The 25,679-nt window shown below is 45.3% G+C and overlaps 1 protein-coding gene across 3 annotated transcripts in view; it reads left to right on the forward strand.

The window, feature by feature from the left end:
- Positions 14,375-25,679, forward strand: part of IPP (intracisternal A particle-promoted polypeptide) — a 31,026-nt gene continuing 19,721 nt past the window's right edge. The window contains exons 1-3 of one of the 3 annotated variants that reach the window (XM_021096725.1): positions 14,375-14,552; positions 17,967-18,297; positions 23,911-24,342. In XM_021096725.1, coding sequence (XP_020952384.1) covers positions 18,006-18,297; positions 23,911-24,342 — 724 coding nt within the window. In that variant the 5' untranslated portion in view covers positions 14,375-14,552; positions 17,967-18,005. Of the gene's footprint in view, positions 14,553-16,147; positions 16,298-17,966; positions 18,298-23,910; positions 24,343-25,679 lie in introns of those variants that run through there. The other 2 variants (XM_021096727.1, XM_021096726.1) reach the window with 2 other exon arrangements.

Here is a 25,679-nt window from a genome sequence, read left to right on the forward strand (position 1 = left end):
CAACACCAGATCCTTAACACATTGAGCCATGAGGGAACTTCCTCGTAGTATTCTTGTGAGCTACGACTCCTGCTTGTGGCCATGACTTTTCCAGCCTTTTTTTCTGTATATTTCATTTCAACTAGTTTCTATTGCTATGGCCTCAGGTTAACCGATCTTCAATATCTAATCAGCTGTAAATCTCATCTAATGTATCTTTCATTTCATTCTTTTTTTTTGCCCTTAGAGGTTTATTGGACTTTTTAAAAATATCTTCCACATTTCTGCTTAACATGCTCGTGCATCTTTCTACTCTTTGGACGTAACAAAATGTAGTTATAATAATGTCTTTGTCTATTCTATCATTTGTGTCATTTCTGGATCTGTTGTCTCCTCATTGATTTTTCTCCTCATCATATGTTATATTCTTTGCTTCTTTGCATGACTAGTAATTTCTGGTTGGATGCCTGCCTTTGTCAATTATTGGGTGCTGGATATTTTTTGTATTCCTATAAATATTCTCGAGTTTTGTTCCAACAAATAGTTTGACATCTCAAGGCTAGCTTTTAAGCTTTGTTAAGTGAAATCAGAGCCGCTTTTCGTCTAGGGCTAATTTCCCCCGCAACTGAAGCAGGACTCCTCTGAGTATGCTACCTGATGACCTGTTCTGACTCTTGGGGCTAAGAAGTGTTTCTGGCCTGTGTAAGGCCAGGATTTTTCCATCTCCTTTCCCAAGACTTGGATAGTTTTCTTATGCACATGTGCTGAGCAGCACCCAGACGCAGACAGAGGAGAACCTTCTGCAAATCCCAGTGCTCACGCCCTCAGCTCTCTCTTCCCTGTGCTGCTCTCTCCTCTCTGGTACTTTGAGAATTCTAGCCTCCTTGGCCTCCTCAAATTCTCACCGTTGTCTCTTCCCCTCAGGGAGAGTTCTGAACCCCAGGCTCTCCCTCCTTGAACGGTAGCAGGGAATGCTCTCCATGCAGGAAGCGAGGCAGGTATAGAGCTCACCTCCTTTGATGCCTTCCTCTCAAGGCTAATCTCGTTCTACCTGTTTTCCAACGTCTGGAAAGTGTTTCAAATATTTGGTTCAGATTTTTAGATTTTTTTTTATGCCAGAGGGTAAATTATGATGAGGCAAAAGTCTATGCAGAGAAAATTTGGAGATGGTAAACATCCCATTTTCCAACATTTTTATTCAATGTTTTAGCATCCGTTGATTATTCTTATTTACATAATTTATTGCAATTACAGTTGAAAATTAATGATTTTTTTTTTTTTTTTTGTCTTTTTGTCTTTTCTAGGGCTGTACCTGTGGCATATGGAGGTTCCCAGGCTAGGGGTCCAATTGGAGCTGTAGCCGCCGGCCTACGCCAGAGCCACAGCAACGGGGGATCCGAGCCTCGTCTGCAACCTACCCCACAGCTCACGGCAACCGCCAGATCCTTAACCCACTGAGCAAGGGCAGGGACCGGACCCACAGCCTCAGGGTTCCTAGTCGGATTCGTTAACCACTGAGCCATGATGGGAACTCCCATTTTCTATCTATTATTCTTTCTGCATTGGTTAGTTGGCCTCTGTGAATGAAAAATGCTGCCTGACGTATCAAGAGACTAAAGATATTACAGCCATCAAGCCACCACAACAGCCCTGAGGGAACTCAAGATGGAGGAGAATGGAGTTCCTGTCAGGGCGCAGTGGTTAACGAATCCGACTAGGAACCCTGAGGCTGTGGGTCCGGTCCCTGCCCTTGCTCAGTGGGTTAAGGATCTGGCGGTTGCCGTGAGCTGTGGGGTAGGTTGCAGACGAGGCTCGGATCCCCCGTTGCTGTGGCTCTGGCTGTGGCTACAGCTCCAATTAGACTCCTAGCCTGGGAACCTCCATATGCTGCGGGTGCGGCCCAAGAAAAGACAAAGACAAAAAAAAAGGTGGAGGAGAATGGGCTGCCTGCTGTCAACCCCTCGGCCACTGCAGCCACCCCCAGGGGCGCATCCTGAGAGGGCTCAGGATGGGAAAGAACAAGAAACTGACCCTAAGGTGCATATCAAAGGAATGATTTCAATGAGCCCAGGCTTTTGCCTCTTCCATAGAAAAGCCCCAAATTCCTTAGCTTGAGATATCCGATTTTGTTCAATTAACAGTAATCTTTTTTTTTTTCTTTTTGCTTTTTTTAGAGCGGAACCCACAGCATATGGAAGTTCCCAGGCTAGGGGTTGGATTGGAGCTGCAGCTTCTGGCCTACACTACAGCCACAGCAATGCTAAATCCAAGCTGCGTCTTCAACCTACACCACTGTTCACGGCAAAGCCACCCAATGAGCGAGGCCACGGATGGAACCCAAATCCTCATGGATACTAGTCAGACTCAATACCAATGAGCCACAACAGCAACTACCAACAGTAATCTTTTGATGTTATGACTACCTTGTCTTTGTTGCAAAAACACCTATATATCCCGGCTCTTCTGTTACCTCTTAGGAACAGGCCCTCAGAAACATCTGAGAGGTTGACGCTCAGGCTTGACATCCTCAGAAAGTCCACCAAATAAAGCAACCTCAACTTTTAGATGGCGCTTTTTTTTCCCAGTCAACTCCTGTTACTACAGAAAATAGCTTTCCCTTTTCCCTCCTTCACGTGCGTGTTGAGGTATTTAGTCACTGTGGTGGACAGACTCTGCGGTGGGCTCCTTGCCTCCTGGTGTTCACTGCCTTATACGATCTTTACCTGAAGGTGCATGGGGCCTGTAACTGGCGTCTAACCAGGAGAATATGGCAAAGATGACTGTGGTGAGTGTATGCGATTACGTCACGTCAGACGGTAACAGTCTTGCTTGGGAGACGCCCTTTCCTTGGCTGACTTGGAAGAACAAAGGGCCAAGCTGTGAGCCGCCACATGGAGAGGAGGAAGGCCCGGCAGGGGCTGAGGGGGCCTCCTGTGGGCCGCCGGCCGGAAGGAGAGGCCCTCCATCTAGCAGCCTCCAAGGAAGTGAACGCCAACAACCACGTGAGCTTGGATGTGAATCCCCAACCAGTCAAGCCTCAGACAAGGGGAGCCCTGGTAAACGATAAAAATTTGGTGAGACCCTAAACCAGAAGATCCAATTAAACCACGTCTCCGTTCCTGATTCTCTGAGAGCCTAAGATCATAAATGTGTGTCATGTTGTTGGTTTTTTGTTTTTGTTTTTGTTTTTTGTCTTTTTGCCTTTTCTTGAGCTGTACCCATGGCATATGGAGGTTCCCAGGCTAGGGGTCCAATTGAAGCTGTGGCCACCGGCCTACGCCAGAGCCACAGCAAGGCGGGATCAGAGCCATGTCTTCGACCTGCACCACAGCTCACGGCAACACCGGATCCTTAACCCACTGAGCGAGGCCAGGGATCGAACCCACAGCCTCAGGGTTCCTAGTCGGATTCGTTAATCACTGCGCCATGACAGGAACTCCTGTGTCATGTTGTTTTAAGCCCCTAAATTTGTGATGTTATTGTTACATAGCGATAGATAACTAATACGGTCACTTAGTGATTTACATCCTTCAGTGTCGGGACTGAAAGGGCTCACAGGAGCCTTTTCCTAATTATCTTTATAAACTATAATATTCATTAAAGTCAAGTATATGACTAAATTCCACTTAGAACTAAATCTGCAAATTACTATTTCACAAGATAATTAATCAAGGTTTTTAAGAAAAATGAAGCCTACCGTCTCTCATTGCTCTCCATGGAAAGAAAAAGTTTTTAATGCCATTTGAAATGGAATGAAAACTATTTTAGAAAATCCTTTGTCATATTTATATCATCTGTTTTTTATTTTTTTTTTGGCTTTTTGCTATTTCTTTGGGCTGCCTCCCGCGGCATATGGAGGTTCCCAGGCTAGGGATCTAATCAGAGCTGTAGCCGCCAGCCTACGCCAGAGCCACAGCAACGCAGGATCCGAGCCGCGTCTGCAACCTACACCACAGCTCACGGCAACGCCGGATCGTTAACCCACTGAGTGAGGCCAGGGATCGAACCCGCAACCTCATGGTTCCTAGTCGGATTCATTAACCACTGCGCCACGACGGGAACTCCTATATCATCTTTCAATTTTATAGTTTGTATTATATAAACATACACAAAAATAAATATATGTGTAAGGCACTTAAAATCTGATGATGGGGTTTGGAATATACTGTTCTCTATAACTTTTCTGCACTATTATCAAAGCTACATGTTTTAAACCCAAAGCCTTCAGGTGTGTGTTTTTTGCTTTTTAGGGCTGCACCCACAGCCTATGGAGATTCTCAGGCTAGGGGTCAAATCAGAGCTATAGCTGCCAGCCTGCATCACAGCCACACAGGATCTGAGCCACGTCTGCAACATATACCACAGCTCACCGCAATGCTGGATCCTTAACCCACTGAGCAGGGCCAGGGACCGAACCTGTGTCCTCATGGATGTTCGTCAGGTTGGTTAACCACTGAGCTATGATGGGAACTGCAGCCTCCAGCTGTTTTACTCTATTTACTACAGGAGTTCTTTGCCCTAGCTGCACACTGGAATCACCTGGGACTTTTTCGAACAGAAGAAGCCTGTGCTGGACCCCAAACCAATTTAATCAGCATCTCTGGGGCTTAGACACAGCATTGCCATAAAAGCTCCTCAGGTGATTCTAATGAGCAGCCAGGGTTGAGAACTGCGTCCTTTGAAATAGGCAATTGTCTTTGAAAAGTACTTTGTGAAAAAAAGACCCAGTTGAAAAAACATCCTGTTTAAGGTGTGATTCTCTGGCTCAACCCAATTACTGGAAGCCCTGAAACTGACCCCTTCAGGAAATGTCATCCAGATCACAAGATGTTCAGCCAGCATTCATCTCTCTTCTCTTAACCAAAATAAGTAATTGATAACAGTCAAATTAATGCATGTTTTAGGAGTTCCTGTCGTGACGCAGGGGAAACGAATCCAACTAGGAGCCATGAGGTTGCAGATTCGATCCCTGGCCTCGCTCAGTGGGTTAAGGATCTGGTGCTGCATGAGCTGTGGTGTAGGTCGAAGGCGCAGCTCGGATCCCTCGGATCCCTCGTGGCTCTGGCGTAGGCTGGCAGCTCCAGCTCTGATTGGACCCCTAGCCTGGGAACCTCCATGTGCCGCAGGAGCGGCCCTAAAGCACAAAAGACAAACAAACAACGAATGCATGTTTTAGAGAGTGGTTTTCAACCAAGGTTCAAGAAGTTTTAAGTTTTGAGGGAAGTCAGGACCTGGTGGACTGTGAGCTTTGAGCTCAGTTCTCCTCTCGTGTGTATGTAGGCGGTTTCTCTATATTCTGATTCTCTATCGAGTTGTTGCCAAATTAGTTTGCATAATATCTTTGCAGAACAATTGAGCTCTGCGCTGGGCACCAAAAAGGAGCAGTAGGTACTTCCTGTAACTTGCGGACCTGCCTTTTCTTCTTTAACCCTCTTCTTGAAGGAACTACTGAGGTGTTTTCTCTCTCCTTTGCATTTCAAGCTTATACATGCTTTGGATAATATGAGAAATTCTATTTTGCCTCTGTCTCTAGTAATTCTACATCAAATTTTCTGTTCAAATCTAAAAGCAAGCTTTAAAAAAAAAAAAATCACATCACATCTTTCTTCCCTAATCCTCATCTCCAGCTCAAACTTTTATTTTTCAGGAGAAATGAAAAAAAAAAGAAAAACCTGGAGCTCCCGTCGTGGCTCAGTGGTTAATGAATCTGACTAGGAACCATGAAGTTGCAGTTCGATCCCTGGCCTTGCTCAGTGGGTTAAGGATTCGGCATTGCCGTGAGCTGTGGTGTAGGTTGCAGACGAGGCTCAGATCCTGCATTGCTGTGGCTCTGGTGTAGGCCGGCAGCTACAGCTCCGATTAGACCCCTAGCCTGGGACCCTCTATATGCCGGGGGAGTGGCCCAAGAAATGACAAAAAGACAAAAAAGAAGAAAAAGAAAAACTCAGACAATAGTCAGCTTCTGATTAATTTGGTCTGTGTGAAATAGACTGCTTACTTGGGAAGTCTCCCTTCTCTAGTCTTCAACATAACCATCTAAGATAAACTATGATATTAAACCGCATACGAACAACTCAGAATCGTTTTAAAAATGATGTATGTTCTAACAGTAGCAATTACCTCCCTCTGATGCCCAGATTGTGGTCTCTAAATACCATTTCTCGTTAAAAAAGGATCTAGAGGAGTTCCCTCGTGGCTCAGCCGGTTAAGCTTCTGGCACTATCACTGCTGTGGCTCTGGTTACAGCCGTGACTTGGGTTCCACCCCTGGCCTAGGAACTTCCGCATGCTGTGGATGTGGCCAAAAAAGAAAAAAGCCTCTTCAGTTTTGCCTGTTCTGGACATTTCAAACAAATGGAGCCATGTGATATGTGGTCTTTCGGGACTGGCTTCTTTCACTTAGCATGTTTTCAAGTTTCATTCATGTTAGAGCATATATGAGTACTTCTTTCTTTATTGCCAAACCATATTCCATTTAATAGATGTACCACTTTTGTTCATCCATTCATCCATTGGTGGTCATTTGGGTTGCTTTCATTTGGTGGCTAATTGAATAATGCTGCTATGACCATCCTTTAATAGACATATGATCTCCGGGTATACATCTGGGAGTGAAATTGGTAGGTCTGCTTCATATCCTGCAAGCTTCTTCCCGCTCATGTCTCTCCAGTAACAAAGTATGCCTTGTGGCTCTTAAACGTCCTAAGGGTATCCTCTCCCTAGGACCTCTGTGTTTACTCTTCTATCGGTTTAGAATTCGCCTTTACGTAGCACTCTCTCTCCATTCAGGTCAAATGTTATCTTAAAAAGCTTTCCTGGAGTGTCTGTCGTGGCTCAGTGGTTGGTGAATCCGATGAGGGACCATGAGGTTGCAGGTTCGATCCTTGGCTTTGCTCAGTGGGTTAAGGATCCAGCGTTGCCGTGAGCTGTGGTGTAGGTCGAAGATGCGGCTCAGATCCCACGTTGCTGTGGCTCTGGTGTAGGCCGGCGGCTATAGCTCTGATTTGACTCCAGCCTGGGAACCTCCATGTGCTTCGTGCGGGAGTGGCCCAAGAAATGGCAAAAAGACAAAAAAAAAGAAAAAAAGGTTTCCTGGAGTTCCCGCTATGGTGCCTTAGGTTAAGGATCCCACTACAGTGGCTCTGCTGGCTGGGGAGGCACAGGTCCCATCCTGGGCCGGTGGGTTAAAGGATCCAGTGTTGCTGCAGCTGCAGCACAGGCCACAGCTGTGGCTCGGATTCAGTCCCTAGCTCTCCATCTTCCATGTGCTGCAAGTTCTGCCATTTAAAAAAAAGGCTCCCCGCACCCTCATCACGTTGTCGGGAACAGTAGTCCTTTCCTCATAGGTCACTTTCTATTCCCCTATTCTTTTTTATTCTTCATAATAATTAATAATTATCTTCTTGGGGGAAAAACTGTAATTGCAATGTATACATCTAAGGATAACCTGACCCCCTTGCTGTACAGTGGGAAAATAAAATAAAAAAAAATAATTATCTTCTGACATATAATATCAGTATGGATAGAACCTGCGTCCTCATGGATACTAGTCAGATTCGTTTCTGCTGAGGATAGCCATTTTACACAAAAAGAAATTTTTTTTTTTTTTGCTTTTTAGGGCCACTCCTGCGGCATATGGAGGTTCCCAGGCGAGGGGTCTAATCAGAGCTACAGCTGCCGGTCTACACCACAGCCACAGCAATGCAAGATCCAAGCCGCATCTGTGACCTACACCACAGCTCACGGCATTGCTGGATCCTCAACCCACTGAGCAAGACCAGGGATCGAACCCTCGACCTCATGGTTCCTAGTCAGGTTCATTTCCGCTGCGCCATGCGGGGAACTCCACAAAAAGAAATTTGATTGGCCTATGGATTAGTTTGCTTTGACTGCCATAGCTGAGTATAGGTTGGGTGACTTAAACAGCAAAAATTTATTTCTCACAGTTCTGAAAGTTGGGAAATCCCAGATCAAGGTGCCAGCAAGGTAGGTTCCATTCTGAGGTTTCTGTCTTGGCTTGTAGGAGCTCTCAGCTCCCTGGATGCGTACATGACCTCTTCTTTATACAAATGGAGTATAGACGACGGCCAGCTTCCTTCTAGAGAGTCCCATGGCCTCCTACCACGTATGCACATGTGGGGTGAGGGCGAGTCTGCACGCTCTGCTGTCTCTTCCTTCGTCTTTCTGCACCCGTGGATGTGGAAATTCTTGGGCCAGGGATCAAACCCGAATCACAGCAGCAACCTGAGCCACTGCGTTGAGTCACTGGATCCTTAACCTGCTGCACCGAATAATAATGCATGGTGTCTCTTCTTAAAAGGGCAATAATCCCATCATGAGAACCCATCCTGATCTCATGGAATCCTAATTAACTGTCCCAGGCCCCACTGTTCTCAGGTGGCTGTGGGGCAAAAGCACTGAATCCTAACCACTAGACACAAAGGCCAGGAGGCTTGATGTGGGTCCCCAGTCTTAAGTTTTTATGGAGAAAAAATTCAGCAGAGACAGAGTAGTGGGGCGAGTGAAGTGTTTATTTACTTATTTATTTATTTACTTACTTTCAGGGATGCACCTGTGGCATATGGAGGTTCCCAGGCTAGGAGTGGAATCAGAGCTGCAGCTGCCAGCCTGCACCACAGCCACAGCAATGCCAGATCCAAGCTGTGTCTGCGGCCTACACCACAGCTCATGGCAACACCAGACCCTTAACCCAGTGAGCAAGGCCAGGGATCAAACCTGCATCCTCATGGATACTAGGTGGGTTCATAACCTGCTGAGCCACAGGGGGAACTGCCAAGTAAAGGGTTTTTTTCAATTTGTCTTGTTTGGGGTTTTTTGCTTTTTTTTTTAGGGCCACACAGGGCAATATGGAAGGTCCCAGGCTAGGGGTCAAATTGGAGCTGCAGCTGCAGGACTATACCACAGCCTCAGCAATGCAGGATCCCTAACCCACTGAGCAAGGCCAGGGATTGAACCCGCATCCTCATGGATACTAGTCAAATTCATTTCCGATTTGCCACAAGGGTAACTCCCCCAAGTAAAGTGTTTATTAAGAGAAAAGATACACGCAGAGAGAGCATGAAGGGGCTCAGAGAAAGAAAGAGAGACAGAAAGACAGAGAGTGAGCCCCGCACTTTGGGGGTGGTTTAAATCACTTATATGAGGCTGGTTCTGTGTTTCCTCTGGCCAATCATTTTGCTCCGTCTTGGCTTGAGTCCTTATTTGGCCTGACTCAGGGCCCTCCCTTGTGTGCCTGTGCATCTTTTAGTCAAGATGGATTCTAGCACAAGGGTTTCTGGGAAGTTAACAAGGTAACTGGTTAACGCCCTTCTCTGACACCTGAGGACTCTTTCTCTCTGCCCATGCCCAGTTCGGGAGGTGTCTTTGACCTCAGGAATGAGAAATGTGTGGTCTCTGTCTTTTATCCAAGCAGCACACAGCTCCTCCATGCTCCTGCCTTAATCTTTGTCTGGGAATACCTGTCCACAGGAGATGGATTCCAGTTGCTCTGCCTAGGACCCATCTATCTCCAGGGCCACCATTTCCAAATATCATCACGTTGGGCGTTGGGGCCTCACCATACAAATTTGGGAGGATAAAATTCAGTCCGTAGCAGCCTATAAACATCTTTTTACTGCCTGATCTCATTCATAATCTGGGAATGTAAATGATAACAAAAACAAAATACCATTTTATACTCATCAGATTATACAACATTGAGACATCTGATGACATTGAGTGTTGGCAAGAATATGGAGCCAAGGAACTCTCATTTGCTGCTGGTGGTAATGTAAATTAGAAAAGAGTTTGGAAAATAAGTCTTTTCTAGTGAAATTGAAGATGCATATATCCTATGTTCCAGCAATTCTGCTCCTAGGTATTTTGGACCAAGAGTGCTGCCTGCCAAGCCGCTAGAAAAGGATGTCAGAGTCATCAGTGATTGTAGCTACCCCTGACGGTGAGCCCCGAGGGAACTCAGGAAGGAAACAAACAATACCTGCCGTCTAGCAGTCATCAGACTGCAGCCACCCCCATGGGGCAGCTCGAGGAAACTCAGGATGTGAAAACACAGGATGCTGGTCCCAGACACTTGAAGTGTGTATCAACGGAGTGACTTCAGTGAGCCGAGATTCTTGCATCGTCCCTACATAGAAAAGTGCTAAATTCCTTCAGATATCTAATTTTCTTTTTTTTTTTAAATTATTAGTATTATTATTATTGCTTTTTAGGGCCACATTTGCGGCATATGGAAGTTCCCAGGCTACGGGTCAAATCAGAGGTACAGGTGCTGGCCTACGCCACAGCCACAGCACCTCGGGGTCCCAGCCGTGTCTTCGACCTACACACAGCTCATGGCAATGCTGGATCCCCAACCCACTGATTGAGGCCAGGGATCGAACCTGCATCCTCACGGATACTAGTCGGATTTGTTTCCGCTTCACCACAACAGGCACTCCCTCTAGTTTTCTTTTTTCTTTTGTCTTTTTTGTCTTTTTCTAGGGCCGCACCCGAGGCATATGGAGATTCCCAGGCTAGGGGTCTAATCAGAGCTACAGCTGCTGGCCTACACCACAGCCACAGCAACGCCGGATGCTTAACCCACTGAGCAAGGACAGAGATCCAACCTGCAACCTCATGGTTCCTTGTCGGATTCTTTTCTGCTTCGCCATGACAGGAATTCTGACTTTTCTTTTATTAACAGTAATCTTGGAGTTCCCGTCGTGGCTCAGAGATTAAAGAATCCAACGAGGAACCATAAGGTTGCGGGTTCGATCCTTGGCCTCGCTCAGTGGGTTAAGGATCCGGCGTTGCCGTGAGCGGTGGTGTAGGTCACAGACAAGGCTCGGATCCTGTGTTGCTGTGGCTCTGGTGTAGGTCGGCAGCTATAGCTCTGATTCGACCCCTAGCCTGGGAACCTCCATATGCCTCGGGAGCAGCCCTAGAAAAGGCAAAAAGACAAAACAAACAAACAAAAAAACCCAGTAATCTTTTGTTCTTACTACCTAACCTTTGCTGCACAACTCCCACACATCTGACCTCCCTCCCCGCCTCCTCAGAGCAGTTTTCCAGGCTTCAAGTCCTAAGAGTGTCCACTGAATAAAACAAAGCCCTCAACTTCCAGGCTATGCATTTTTTTTTTTTTGTCTGCAATATATACTCTGAAGCATTTTTCAAATTGCTGGGTGCAATATAAGAGTAAATAGTGAAATTAATTTTAGTGGTGCTGGGGTATAATTTTCTGAAGGGTAAAATCATGAGTTTCACAGAAATATAAAATAAACACATGTCAAAATGTTATTTACGCATTAATTAATGAGGGAGGCAATAAAATGTTACAGGAGAGTTGTATGAGTCTGCTGAGACAAGAATATTAAAATAAATTTATTAAGAGGCAAAAGTGGTTTAATATACTATAGGTTAATAAAATATAACCTTTGAGGATATCTTTTAAGATGGACAAGAATTTTATATATATATCCCGCAGCATATGGAGGTTCCCAGGATAGGGGTCTAATTGGAGCTGCAGCCACTGGCCCACACCACAGCCACGGCACCACCAGATCCATACCGTGTCTCCAACCTATACCAGAGCTCACCGCAATGCTGGATCCCCAACCCACTGAGCAAGGCCAGGGATCGAACCCACAACCTCATGGTTCCTAGTCGGATTCATTTCTACTGCACCATGACAGGAACTCCAAGAATTACATTAAATATTATCAATTTTCATGTAAAATATCTTAGTCAGTAGAAAGACCGAGTGCAGGGAGCTGAGAAGATACAAGAAGCCGAGGAAGGGAGCTTGTCTGAACGGTACAATTCTGAGGGCAGGTTCCTAAACAAGGGGATGCCTGCCTGCACGACAATTCCGAGGACAGGCCCCAGAAGACAATAAGGCTCGCCCACTGACATAGGTGGAAAACTAAATTTCCCACGAAATAATTTCCATTTTGTGTTGCTGAGTGGGGATTGTTCCATGGATGACTTAGTCTTTGCTGTTATTCACTTGTTATTCAGTTTTCCTCAGTTTCCTGATTATTTACTTATTCTTCTTATTTTCCATTCTTATTTGCCTGTGGGGACTTGCGATTTAACAAAATTACAATAATAAAATAATAAGAATTTCATCCTGAAGGACTTTTCCCTATTCATATCCAACTTAATTAAAACATAGTGTTTATGTACTAACAAGTTATAGTAAACTTTAGAGTTAGGATTTTAATGAGGTTCATAGAAGTTATATATTATTCTGGATCAACAGAAACCCGGCTATGAGTTTTGTCCTTGATTTTAGAAGCTTCTAAGCGGTAGCTAATTAAGTTGATTTCTATTTTCTCATACTGTCTTCTTGCCATAATGCTTGAAGATATACATTAGTCTAAAAACAAGATTTGCAAATGCCAGATTTTTGTGTCTGTAACCTCTTCAGCTTGTGAAAAGTGGCTGGCCAAGAGACGGTTTGTGCTGAGTCTCCTTTTTCCCACATGACATGCTGCACCTGTTTGTCCTTGAATTGTACTCATTAGATTTAGTTAAACTGAAAATTTTAAAACCTGATGTATTGCTACTGTACCATGTGATCAAAAAACAAAGCCTGATCGTTAACCAATGTACTTTTAACACTATGATGTAATCTGTAGTGAAAAAGCTGTCTATATAATCAACCACTTACGCCAATAAAATCTGAGCAGTCCAGCGCCCTGGAAGAAGGGACAAAGAGGCTGTCTCCGTTCTTTTGCCGACGTCGTCCATCTCCGATCGGGATGTGTACACCCTGGCCGCCAGAGCTGGCCTCCGGCAACCGAGGTCCCTATGGATTCAAATCCTTCCAGTGTCACCTAGGCAATGCCCAGGCTTACATTGAAAAGCAATCTCTTTTGCTCATTTCTAAGTCTTTGACAACTTTTCTTGACAATGGTTCCCTTTTAGAATTGGGGGGTAATGAAATAAAAAAGAAGGAATAGAAACAGTGCTGAGAGTATAAATAGTTTTGGGGCCCAGGGTAGGCTGCCCCAAAATGTGCCTCAGTGGTGTACTGATTATTTTGAATTAAAGTTACTTAAGGCGTTGTGGCTCAGCAGAAACGAATCTGACTAGTATCCATGAAGACGCAGGTTCCATCCCCGCCCTCACTCAGGGGGTTAAGGATCGGGCGTTGCCGTGAGCCGTGGTGTAGGTCAAAGGGGCGCCTCAGATCTGGCATTGCTGTGGCTGTGGTGTAGGCCGGCAGTACAGCTCTGATTTGACCCCTAGCCTGGGAACCTTCACATGCTGTGGGTGCAGCCCTTAAAAAAAAAAAGACCAAAAGAAAGTTACTTAAGAGATGGCAAGAGGGACACTCCGACTGTCCTTTCTATCTTCCTGAAAGCAGGAACTAAATCTCTCATGCGAAATGGGCACCCCAAGGACAAGCCCAAACTCTGTTCAGATGCTTCACTGATTGACTTCTTTGTCCTGTGAATTCCTCATAAATGTATTGTTTCTCCGTCTAAAAAGTATAAAAGCTGCCTGCTTTGCCCACTTCTTAGGCCCCATTGCTCTGAGACTTCTCTGTGAACAGCTAGCTTTTGTTTCTTTTTTCCCGTTAACCTATCCTGTGTCAGTGTTACTACTAGTCCAGCCGCAAGAACTCAGGGTGGGTAGAGGGGACTACTTCCCCTCCCCGGCATAATTTGGCGAGATTTTTGCTTCAGATGTGGATTATCTACAGGGTACATACGTGGTAGCATTGGGTTTGATGCAGCATGTTTTAGTCCCTGTGGGCTGGGGTCAGAAAGCTTGAACGCCGTTTTTAAATGTGCCATATTGTGAGGTTCTCCAGTTTGAACAACCGCACGGCTTGAGCTGTCCATTTGGTCCAAGGAGGCCTCCATTCACAGTGCGGGGCCAGTCAGGCAGGGACCCCGAGGACCATCCCAGTGAATGGTAAGGAGCAGAGAAGTGGCAGGCCGGCCACTGGGTGTGTGCGTGCGTGGGTGTGTAGGTGGGTGTGTAGGTGTGTGGGGGTGTGTAGGTGCGTGTGTAGGTGTGTGTGTGGGTGTGTAGGTGGTGTGTAGGTGTGTGTGTGTGGGTGTGTAGGTGTGTGCGGGTGTGAGCGGCAGACCGGCCACTGGGTGTGCGTGGGTGTGTGCGTGCGTGCGTGTGTGTGTGTGCGTGTGTGTCCCTGTGTGTCACCAGCACAGACGTTCGCTAGCTGCTGAGACGCCACGAAATTCCAGAGCGGGTCGGCGGAGGCGAAAGGCCGGGCCGGCCAGCCTCGGGGGGCGCGCGTCCGGCTCGGCCGCGGGGCCTCCTCGGCGGGGAGCAGGCACGAGGCGCGCGCCCGGCCGCGCGGCCCCGGGAGCGGCGGCGCCCCAGGAGCGGAAGCGCAGTGCGCCTGCGCAGACGCGCCGGCCGGCCGGGCGGAGAGGCCCCGTCGCCGGCCCCGCCTCGCCCCAGCGTTCAGCGGCGGGTCCTGCGCGGGGTGCGCGGCCTCGTCGCCCCGCCGGCCTGCCCCGCCCCCTCCGCGCGCGCGCTGGTCGCGACTGCGCGCGCCGAGCCTGCGCGGGCGCCGGCGGGAAGGGGAAGCGGCGGGTAAGGAGGGCCCGCGTCCCGGGGGTGTCTCTGGCGGGGTGGGGACTTTCCTCTTCGGCTCCCCCCGGCCCTGGGGACCCTTGAGGAGCGGAGTGCGAGGAGCCTCTGCAACCGGCTTCCCCCCCCCGGCGGTTCAGGTGTGCCGGATAATCGACGTGTTTTCGCCCAAACCGTAGCGTCGTCTGCGCGCGTCCGCGCCTGCATCTCCTCTCCCCGCCCCCACCGGGGAAGCCGAGGCCGAGCTCCCGCTGGTCCGCGGTCACCTGGTGCGGCCCGGACGCCTGCCCCGCGATTTAGGTCGCGCCGGAATGTTTATCTGCCTTTAGTGTCTCGGCAGCTTAGGAGTAGCTCTCCGGGTCCAGCCCCCAAGTGAAGCACAAAGGCCTCATTTGTTTTGACGCTGGCTCGTCTTGACATTCTTTCTGACACCCTGTGCTGAATAAAGCAGCCTCCATGTGCTCTTGGTAGTGAATTCGAGGCCACTGAACATAGGTCCCTGTTTTCTTCCTCTGGGCGTTTCCTAATCTGTCGTTCAAGTTCGTATCTCTTGGGGCACATACCTCACATCCCTGTGCAACGTCCCCAAATTATGTGCTTTCCTTTTAGGAAAAAAAACTCACCACCTGCTGCCTTGTGGAATGAAGTACCCCACTGGCAGTGGGGTAGTATCAGCAGTTACTAAGAAGCATACTAAGAGTTTTCTACTGTCACTGCCAAAGTGGATTCAGTAACTTTGGGAGGTTTTTTGGTAGCAAGAGGCAGCATTTTAGCACAATGGCTGTGCTTGATGCCTTGAAGTTGGGGGCAGAGAAGGTACCTTGTAATTAACAAACCACTAGGGTCCAAAATCTGCTGATGGAAGAAGAAATCTGAAACAAAAAAGCACAACAGCCATGCCATGTTTAATAATATCTACAGGTCAGATTTCTATGTAGAGACAAATACACTGCCTTTATATGCCAGTTAAATGTAATATGTTGACAGTCACATAGCACTGATGTGAAGTTTTAGCTGCTCCGTTGGAACTTTTCAATCAAATTTCTCAGGTTAATTCCTAGATAATAGTGATAATCAGCTTAGTTATTTTTACTTTGATAAGTGTGATTGACTGCTATAAACGGAACCACTTTTCTCTTTTTTAGATTTATTATTATTTATTATTGTCTTTTGTGTTTTGGGGGCCACACCCACGGCATATGGAGATTCCCAAGCTAGGGGTCTAACCGGAGCTGCAGCTGCCATCCTGTGCCACAACCACAGCAACGCCAGATCCAAGCCGCATCTGCGAACTACACCACAGTTCATGGCAACGCCAGATCCTTAACCCACTGAGTGAGGCTAGGGATTGAACCCGCAATCTCGTGGTTCCCAGTCGGATTTGTTTCTGCTGCACCACAACGGGAACTCCCGCACCACTTTTTTCTGACATCAGACACCATTTCTGTCAAGTCATTATCAGTTTTCCCTGACGCCTAAATGCCTTAGATTTATTTCCCCTGTGCTTCATCTCCATATCTTTTATATTACTGGATCTCATGGCTTCTTTCTTTCTTCCTTTCTTTCTTTTTTTTTTGGGGGGGGTGTCCTCTTTTTAGGGCTACACCTGCGGCATGTAGAAGTTCCCAGGTTAGGAGTCGCATCAGAGCTGCAGCTGCCAGCCTACACCACAGCCACAACAAAGCTGGATGCTTAACCCACTGAGCAAGACCGGAGATCGACCCCAAATCCTCATGGATCCTAGTCAGGTCCGTTAGCACTGAGTTCCGCTGAACTCCTGGAGGGCTGTTTTCTAAGACTTTGCTCCCTCTTAGGTCATCCCCCTGAAGGCTCAAATAACAGTTCTGAACTGTTGTCATGTTTATTCTCTTTAAACCTATAAAAGTTTACATCCAAATTTTTGTGCTTGGGTTTCAACGCCCTTTCTCTATAACCTGACTCCATAATTCCTATGCACCTTGTATGGTGGGGAAAAAAATCCAAGATTTAGAGTAAGAAGACCTGGGTTCAAGTACTAGAGCTGTCATTATCCTAACACTATGTCCTTGGGAAACTAAGCTTCAAGTTCCTTCTCTCATTTCAAATAATAATATCTTGTCTTCCAGCCTCTTAATTATTGTGAGAATTACAATTGGCATAATGTGTGGAAAAGCTATCAGAATTAGAAAACAACCTAAGCTGCTGTGGTTATTTCTTTGTGCTCATTTATTTCACAAACGTGAAAACAGTATGTGTTGTTAGATTTTGTTGGAGTATTAAGTTCAAAGAGGATTATAGGAGGTGGGATTGGATAGCTCGACAGAGGTCGAAACTTGATAGGCTTTGTGTGCTAGGAGACGTACATAAATTGAAGTATTTCTTTTCTTTTTTTTTTTTTTTTTTTTTTTTGATTTTTAGGACAGCACCTGAGGCATATGGTAGTTCCCAGGCTAGGGGTCCAATCGGAGCTACAGCTGCCAGCCTTCCCCACAGCCACAGCCACGCCGGATCCAAGCCTCATCTGTGACCTACACCACAGCTCACAGCAACGCCGGATCCTTAACCCACTGATCGAGGCCAGGGACTGAACCTACAACCTCATGGTTCCTAGTCGGATTTGTTTCCGCTATGCCACAACAGGAGCTCCATAAATTGAAGGTTTCCAAGCAGACTTTTGGTCTGATCACAATCGCTTTTATTTATTTTTGGCAGCACCTGTGGCATGCGGAAGTTCCCGGGGCCAGGGATCCAGTCCATGCCACAGCAGTGACTTGACCCATAGCAGTGACAACACCAAGATCTGTACCTTGCTGAGCCACCAGGGAACTCCCGCAATTGCTTTTTTTTTTGGCTGCCTTGTGGCATATGGAGTTCCCGGGCCAGGGATCTGATCTGATCTGAGCTGTAGTTGCAATCTGAGCCACAGCTACGCAACCCCATTTCCTTAAACCACTGTGCTGGGCCAGGGATCGAACCTGCATCCCAGCACTCCTCAAATGCTGCTGATCCTGTTGAGTCACAGCAGGAACCCCCACAATTGCTTTCTGAAAGTTCATTTCAGCTGCCACATGCTTCCTTACCATAGTGTATAAAAATGTCTTTCTGCCTTTGTGCCTTTCCTTATTTTATTTACTGCCTTCAAAAGGGTTTATACCCTCTCCTCATACCTTAATACGTTGTCACTCAGTATCCAGTTCAGATCCCATTTCTGCTGTGAAGTATCATCTAGTTATTTTAGGTCCCATTGCTTATTCCCTTCTCTGAAACCCTATTAGGAATAGTACCACAGGACTTAGTCCTTATTTGTTTCATGTGTGTTTTGTGTCCCTAAATAGACTATAAACTCCTTGAGGATAGGGGATGTTTCATATGTGTATGAATAGAAGACATATGAAATGCAAAAATACGTTGCTTGGTCTCTATTTTTTTTTTTTTCAGATTATGGGCAACAATCCTTTTAATTGAACTGTCATCATCATGGCTAGCGAGGGATGTGCCAAGGCTGGCGATAGTCCTTTTTCATCAGATAAACATGCTCAGCTCATCTTGGCCCAGATGAACAAAATGAGGAATGGACAGCATTTCTGTGATGTGCAGCTGCAAGTTGGGAAGGAAACTTTTAACGTTCATCGGCTGGTTTTGGCTGCCAGTAGTCCTTACTTTGCAGCTTTGTTCACTGGAGGAATGAAAGAGTCCTCAAAGGATGTTGTACAGATTCTAGGAATTGAAGCTGGAATCTTTCAAGTACTTCTAGATTTTATTTACACAGGTATGTTAAGTGAGCTTTAGCTCTGAAGAATCATGGAATCACTCATATTGCTATGGGAATATAAATTGGTCTAACTTATATGGATAGTATTTTGTCAGCGTGTTATCAAGAGCCTTCAAAAAGTTCATATCTGGAGTTCCCTTTGTGGCTCAGTGGTTAATGAACCCGACTAGTATCCGTGAGGACGTGGGTTTGATCCCTGGCCTCGATCAATGGGTTAAGGATCTGGTGTTCCCGTGAGCTGTGGTGTAGGTCACAGAAGCAGCTTGGATCTGGCGTTGCTGTGGTTATGGCACAGGCTGGCAGCTCTAGATCTGATTTGACCCCTAGCCTGGGAACCTCCCTATGCCACAGGTGCAGCCCTAAAAAGACAAAAGACAAAAAAATAAAGAATAAATAAAGAGTTTGTATCTTCCGACCCAGTATTCCTAAGGAATTAATTAGTGATGCAGACAAATTCTTATGTTTATTGTAACTTTTTTTTTTTTTTTGTCTTTTTGCTATTTCTTTGGGCCGCTCCCGCGGCATATGGAGGTTCCCAGGCTAGGGGTCGAATCGGAGCTATAGCCACCAGCCTGCGCCAGAGCCACAGCAACGCAGGATCCGAGCCGTGTCTGCAACCTACACCACAGCTCACGGCAACGCCGGATCGTTAACCCACTGAGCAAGGGCAGGGACCGAACCCGCAACCTCATGGTTCCTAGTCAGATTCGTTAACCACTGCGCCACGACGGGAACTCCCATCTAACATTATTTTTAGTAGTATATAATTCAGTACAGTCTAATTGTCCCGCAGTAGGTTATGTGGTTAAATAAATTATGGTACATGTATATATACTGGAATAAGTTTTATTTTTCTTAATTTTTTAAAATTTTTGTCTTTTCTAAAGCTGCTCCTGTGGCATTTGGAGGTTCCCAGGCTAGGGGTCTAATTGGAGATGTAGCTGCCAGCCTATACCAGAACCACAGCAACTCAGGATCTGAGCCACATCTGCGACCTACACCACAGCTCATGGCAACACCGGATCCTTAACCCACTGAGCGAGGCCAGGGATCAAACCCGCACCCTCATGGTTCCTAGTCAGATTCGTTAACCACTGAGCCACAATGGGAACTCCAAGTTTTAGATCTCACAGGTTTTGTGTGTGTGTGTGTGTGTGTGTGTGTGTGTGTGTACACACACACACATTCACACTCTCATGGAAGAATATTTGGAGTATATTAAATAAAAAAAATCCTGGATTAAATACCACCCCAATTTCACACACAAAAAATCATTTGTGTGTTTTTGCACAGAAAAAGGATCAGAATATTGATAAGCGTTTCTCTCTAAATGATGGAATATGGAAGATTCTTATTTTTCCCTTTTATCTACCCCTTTATTCTGTTTTTTCCTCAAAATTCTTATAATCAGCATGTATTAATTTAATCAAAACTTTTAAAATATTTTTGAAGAGTTTTAATGACATTATAAAATGTACACAATAACTATAGTGTGAAGTGTTTAAGTCAACATGTAACGTAAATATACATACTCAAATCTGAAAAAAGCTTTGAAAGATACACTGAAGTGTTAATATAGCATTTGTGTATGGGAAGATGTGTGATTTTTGTTTTTTTTCTCTCTCTCTCTTTAGGGCCACACCTGTGGCATATGGAAGTTTCTGGGCGAGGGGTCAAACTGGAGCTGGAGCTGTAGGCCTATGCCACAGCATCACCACATCCAAGCCGCATCTGTGACCTGTGCTGCAGCATGCAGCAACACTGGATCCTTAACCCAATGTGCGAAGCTAGGGATCGAACCCTCATCCTGATATACTAGGCAGGTTCTTAACCTGCTAAGCCAATGGGAACTCCTCATTTTTCATTTTTATACTTTTCTGCCCTAAAGGTTGGGTTTTTGTTTTTTGTTTTTTGTTTTTTGTTTTGCCTTTTTGCCTTTTCTAGGGCCGCTTCTGGCAGCATGTGGAGGTTCCCAGGCTAGAGGTCTAATTGGAGCTATAGCCGATGGCCTACGCCAGAGCCACAGCAACGCGGGATCCGAGCCGCATCTGCAACCTACACCACAGCTCACGGCAACGCCGGATCCTTAACCCACTGAGCAAGGGCAGGGACCGAACCCGCAACTTCCTGGTTCCTAGTCGGATTCATTAACCACTGCACCACGATGGGAACTCCAGGTTTTTTTTTTTTCCTGTAGTGAATATGTATTATTCTTATAATCAGGAAAACGATGTTTAAAAACAAAGACTATATTTGTATAGTCTAGTTTTGAGAATATTCTGTGTTCTCCTTAAAGGACTTCTTGGTGGGAGGTAATATTGTTTATTTAATGCATGTTACTTAAACCTGGCAAATAACAAAAGATGATTTATTTCCTTTGTGTTATTTCATATTCCTTTTTGGAAAGTTCCAGAAAATAGCTCCTTTTTTTTTTTTTTTTTTTTTTTTTTTTTGTCGTTTTGTCTTTTCAGGGCCACCTGTGGCATCTGGAGGTTCCCAGGCTAGGGGATCTAATCGGAGCTACAGCTGCCGGCCTATGCCAGAGCCACAGCAACGCTAAATCCTTAACCCACTGAGCAAAGCCAGGGATTGAACCGGCAGCCTCATGGTTCCTAGTCAGATTCGTTTCCACTGTGCCACGATGGGAACTCCGCAGAAAATAACTCTTAATTTGGGATTATAAAAATGGTAATCTTTTATCTGCTGAAAGCAGTGTAGCTCTGCCTATTGGCTGGTGTACAAATTAAGTTTGAGAGGTTCTTGACCTCCCTTTTCTAAACGACTTGTGTGAGCTGATTAAACTGCTTCATAAATGCCTGTTTTTCTTATTTGCAAAGTATAAATGAATGTGGAGTAATTCAGTGGCATCAGTGTTGAACTACATAAAAACGGAAGAAGTGGGAGTTCCTTGGTGGCCTGGCTGTTAAGGATTTGGCTTTGTCACTACTGTAGCTGGGGTTGGATCCTTTGCCCAGAAACTTCATGCCAGAGGTGCAGGAAGAAAACAGAACAAACAAAAGAATAAAAAAAAAAAAAAAACAGAAGAAATGCCACAAGTGGTTTATTCTGTCTCCGGTGTCTTACAGTAGCAGTAAGAGCTTCTTAGTGAAAGAGAATGATCATGGCATCATCTCCATGTTGCTGGTGATTCGCCTGTCCATCACCGGAGTAAAAAGTGGTAACACCTAGAGAAATACGGGCTACTGTCCATATCTGGGGGATAATAGCGCTGTAGAATATTGATATGTAAAGCTGAAATTGGTTCACAGTTAAGAGCAGTGTTTGGCTGCTAGTAAAAGATAGAAAATGGCTTAACAAGATAGTTTATCTTTCCACAAAACGATGGCTTCTTGATTTCATTAGCGCCTCATTATTCTCCCATCATTTTGCTCCACCCTGTGTATGTAGCTTGTAGCTTCTAATCCCATGATCCTGAACTCTGGCCAGTGGAAGAGGGGAAGGTAAAAGGACTGCCGCTGAGTCTGTCCTTTTTTAAGCTTTTCTCGTAGCCTCCCCAGTAACTGCTGCCTATGTCATGCTGGCGAAACTCAGTCCAGACCTCACCCCTGTCTGCGAGGGAAGCTGAGAAATGTCATTTTCAGCAGGGCACAGCTGCCAGTCACAACAAAATCAAGGTTCTGTTAGTAAGGATTAAAAAAATTGTATGCTGTATTTATTAGACAGGACTTTATAGTCTTTGACACAGTTCTTTAAAAACATGTTTCTTGAGTTTCATTGTAATAACATTTTATTTTTGGGGATGGGGCAGGAAAACCTGTTATTCTATCAATATCTCCTCTAGGTAGTCTTTGTGGACCATTCAGAATTCTAATAGGTTAACAAATACTTTCACCTTAGTCTTTTATGCTCTTCGCTTAGAATCAAATGACCTGGTTTATGATCTAGCTCTGCCACTAATTAGTTATGTGATACAAGGCATTTAACTTCAATCAGTTATTTATTCATTCTTTCAACAAATATATATGAGTACTCTTTTGAGCTAGGCCCTGGGGTTTAGCAGTAACCGAGACAGGAATGGCCTCTGCCTTCACAGAATTTTATAGGTAACACAAAGCAGGTACTTAAAAAATAGAAAAGGAAAAAAAAAAAATAAGAATAGAAATGCGCTTGTGAGAGCCTCATTCTCCTTCTGCATAAACTGGGGATTGTAGCACTTTATAATTCACCTGCAGCATATGGAGATTCCCAGGCTAGGGGTTGAATCGGAGTTGTAGTCGCTGGCATACACCACAACCACAGCAACGCCAGATCCGAGCCACGTCTATAGCCTACACCACAGCTCGTGGCAATGCTGGATCCTTAACCCGCTGAGCGAGAGCAGGGATTGAACCTGCATCCTCATGGATGCTAGTCAGATTCGTTCCTGCTGAGCCACGACGGGAACTCCTGAGATAAATTTTTTATGTTTATACCACATTTTCTCTTTATTTATGTATTTTTTTAATTGTATCAGGATATAGGTGATTTACCGTGTTGTATTATTTCAGGGTGCAGCAGAGTGCCTCAGTTGTACGTATACATATGTCCATTCTTTTTCAGATTCTTTTCCCATATGTTATTAAAGAATATTGAGTAGAGTTCCCTGTGCTACACAGTAGGTTCTTGTTGGTTGTATATTTTATATATAATTGTGTGTATGTTAATCCCAAACTCAATTTAATCCCTCCCCTACCATGTTTCCCCTTTGGTAACCATAAAAGTGCTTTTTATAATGTATAAAACCTTATTAAGCTGTACGGCGTTCTTATTACTCTCTAGGAACTCTTGGCTTTATCCAGTAACAGTCATTCAGTTACCTTCCATCACAACCCATGATTTGATCTCCAAATTCGTAGTGAATTCTCATTTCAATCAATTAAGTCTTCTCTCTCTCTCTCTCTCCCTCTCTCTCCCCCCAGTGCCTCAGTAAAATGTTTGTTAAATACCTGTAGCCTTACGTTAAAACCATGGACTTTTTTTTTTTTTTTTCCCCACTGTACAGCAAGGGGGTCAGGTTATCCTTACATGTATACATTACAATTACAGTTTTTCCCCCACCCTTTCTTCTGTTGCAACATGAGTATCTAGACATAGTTCTCAATGCTATTCAGCAGGATCTCTTTGTAAATCTATTCTACGTTGTGTCTGATAAGCCCAAGCTCCCGATCCCTCCCACTCCCTCCCCCTCCCATCAGGCAACCACAAGTCTCTTCTCCAAGTCCAAAAGCTATGGACTTTGATGTCACTCTCTACCCTACATCTCACTCAACGCATACGACAGGGAGGGCAAGTTACTTTAACTCTCTGAGGATTCAGTTTTCTTAATAACAGAAACAAGGGGAAAAAGCCCTCCTACTTCCTGGGGTTGTAGGAAGGGTTAAGGGATGTATAAAGTAATTTAATGCTATGCCTGGTCGATCATGTTATATGCATGTTGGGTACTATCATCATTTAAGTTTTGGCCTTTCAATGAGTTTTGTTGACTTTTTACTTAGTATCTATCTGCCCAACAAACCCTAAGCTATCAGTGGAATCAAGTGTAATGCTTTTTGAATATAGGTCAAATGTTTGTTTTCTTGTATTGGTTATTCGGTCTCCCTGCTTCTCTAGGTACGGTGAACATAGGAGTGAATAATGTCCAGGAGTTGATTGTTGCCGCAGACATGCTGCAGTTGACGGAAGTTGTTAATCTGTGCTGTGAGTTTCTGAAAGGACAGATCGATCCACAGAACTGCATTGGGATCTTTCAGTTCTCCGAGCAAATCGCCTGCCATGATCTTTTGGAATTTACGGAAAACTACATTCATGTCCATTTCTTGGAGGTTCATAGTGGGGAAGAGTTCCTGGCGCTTACCAAAGATCAGCTGATCAAAGTGTTGCGAAGTGAAGAGCTTAGCATCGAGGATGAATACCAGGTCTTCTTAGCAGCAATGCAGTGGATTCTGAAAGATCTGGGAAGGAGAAGAAAACACGTAGTGGAAGTGCTCGACCCGATTCGATTCCCCTTACTACCTCCTCAGAGGCTTTTGAAGTACATAGAAGGTACGTCTTGTGGCGTGTTGTGTTAGCCACAGTATCGTGCAGTGGCCTTTCCTCTGTAATGTGACGGTGCTGTCATTATCCAGTTCAATAGCAGGCATTTATTGAATGATTGTTATATACAAGATGTAGCCTTCGTGTAGATAGTAGTGGCTCAGTATTTCTACCCTGTATTTATTTATTTACGGCTGCACCTGTGGCGTGCAGAGGTTCCCGGGCCGAGGGTCAAGCCTCCCACACCACAGCAGTAACCAGCGCCATAGCAGTGATAACACCGGATCCTTAACCTGCTGAGCCACCGGTGAACTCCTCTATCCATTTTTTAAACCAAATCCTTAAGTACCGTGGTTGAGATTAAATACCACAGGAGATAAAATTACTGACAGCTAAAATGCCATTGCTATTTTTGGCAATTCTTATTGTCTTAGTGTAGATTCCTCTTGCCACTCTGAAATATTGAACAAAACCTAACATTTGAGGAAAATGTATATGCTAAAAACAAAAACCAAAACTCAGTGAATCCTGAATCCTCAAAAAATCCAGAATTTTTATACTGATAGAAAAGCGTAACTTCTGTGTAGCCTTTAAATAATCTTTAGGGAGTTCCCGTCGGGGCTCAGTGGTTAACAAATCCGACTAGGAACCCTGGGGTTGTGGGTTCAATCCTAGGCCTCGCTCAGTGGGTTAAGGATCGGCATTGCCCTGGGCTGTGGTGTGGGTCACAGATGCAGCTCGGATCCCACATTGCTGTGGCTGTGGTGTCGGCCGGTGGCTACAGCTCCAATTTAACCCCTAGCCTGGGAACCTCCATATGCCGCAGGTGCGGCCCTAGAAAAGACAAAAAAATAAATAAATAAATAATAAAATAAAATAAGAAAAGGAGTTTCGGTCATGGTGCACTGGAAACGAATCCAACTAGGAACCCTGAGGTTGTGGGTTTTATTCCTGGCCTCGCTCAGTGGGTAAAGGATCTGGCGTTGCTATGAGCTGTGGTATAGGTCGCAGACGTGGCTCTGTTCTGGCGTTGCTGGGACTGTGGTGTAGTCTGGCAGCTACAGCTCCGATTAGACCCCTAGCTTGGGAACCTCCATATGTCATGGGTGCAGCCCAAAACGGACAAAAGACAAAAATAATAATAATAATAAATTTAAAAAATAAAATAAGATTTTAAAAATTAAAATAAATTATCTTTAGGTTCAAACTTTGAAAATGCCTTTCACCATAGGATCAAATAAATTTTGTCTTGGAGTTCCCTTGTGGTACAGTGGGTTAAGAACCCAGCGTTATCAGTGCAGCAGCCCAGGTCGCTGCTGTGGTGAGGGTTTTGATCCCTGGCCTGG

Source organism: Sus scrofa, chromosome 6, assembly GCF_000003025.6.
Source record: "Sus scrofa isolate TJ Tabasco breed Duroc chromosome 6, Sscrofa11.1, whole genome shotgun sequence".
Classification (NCBI taxonomy): Eukaryota; Metazoa; Chordata; class Mammalia; order Artiodactyla; family Suidae; genus Sus; species Sus scrofa.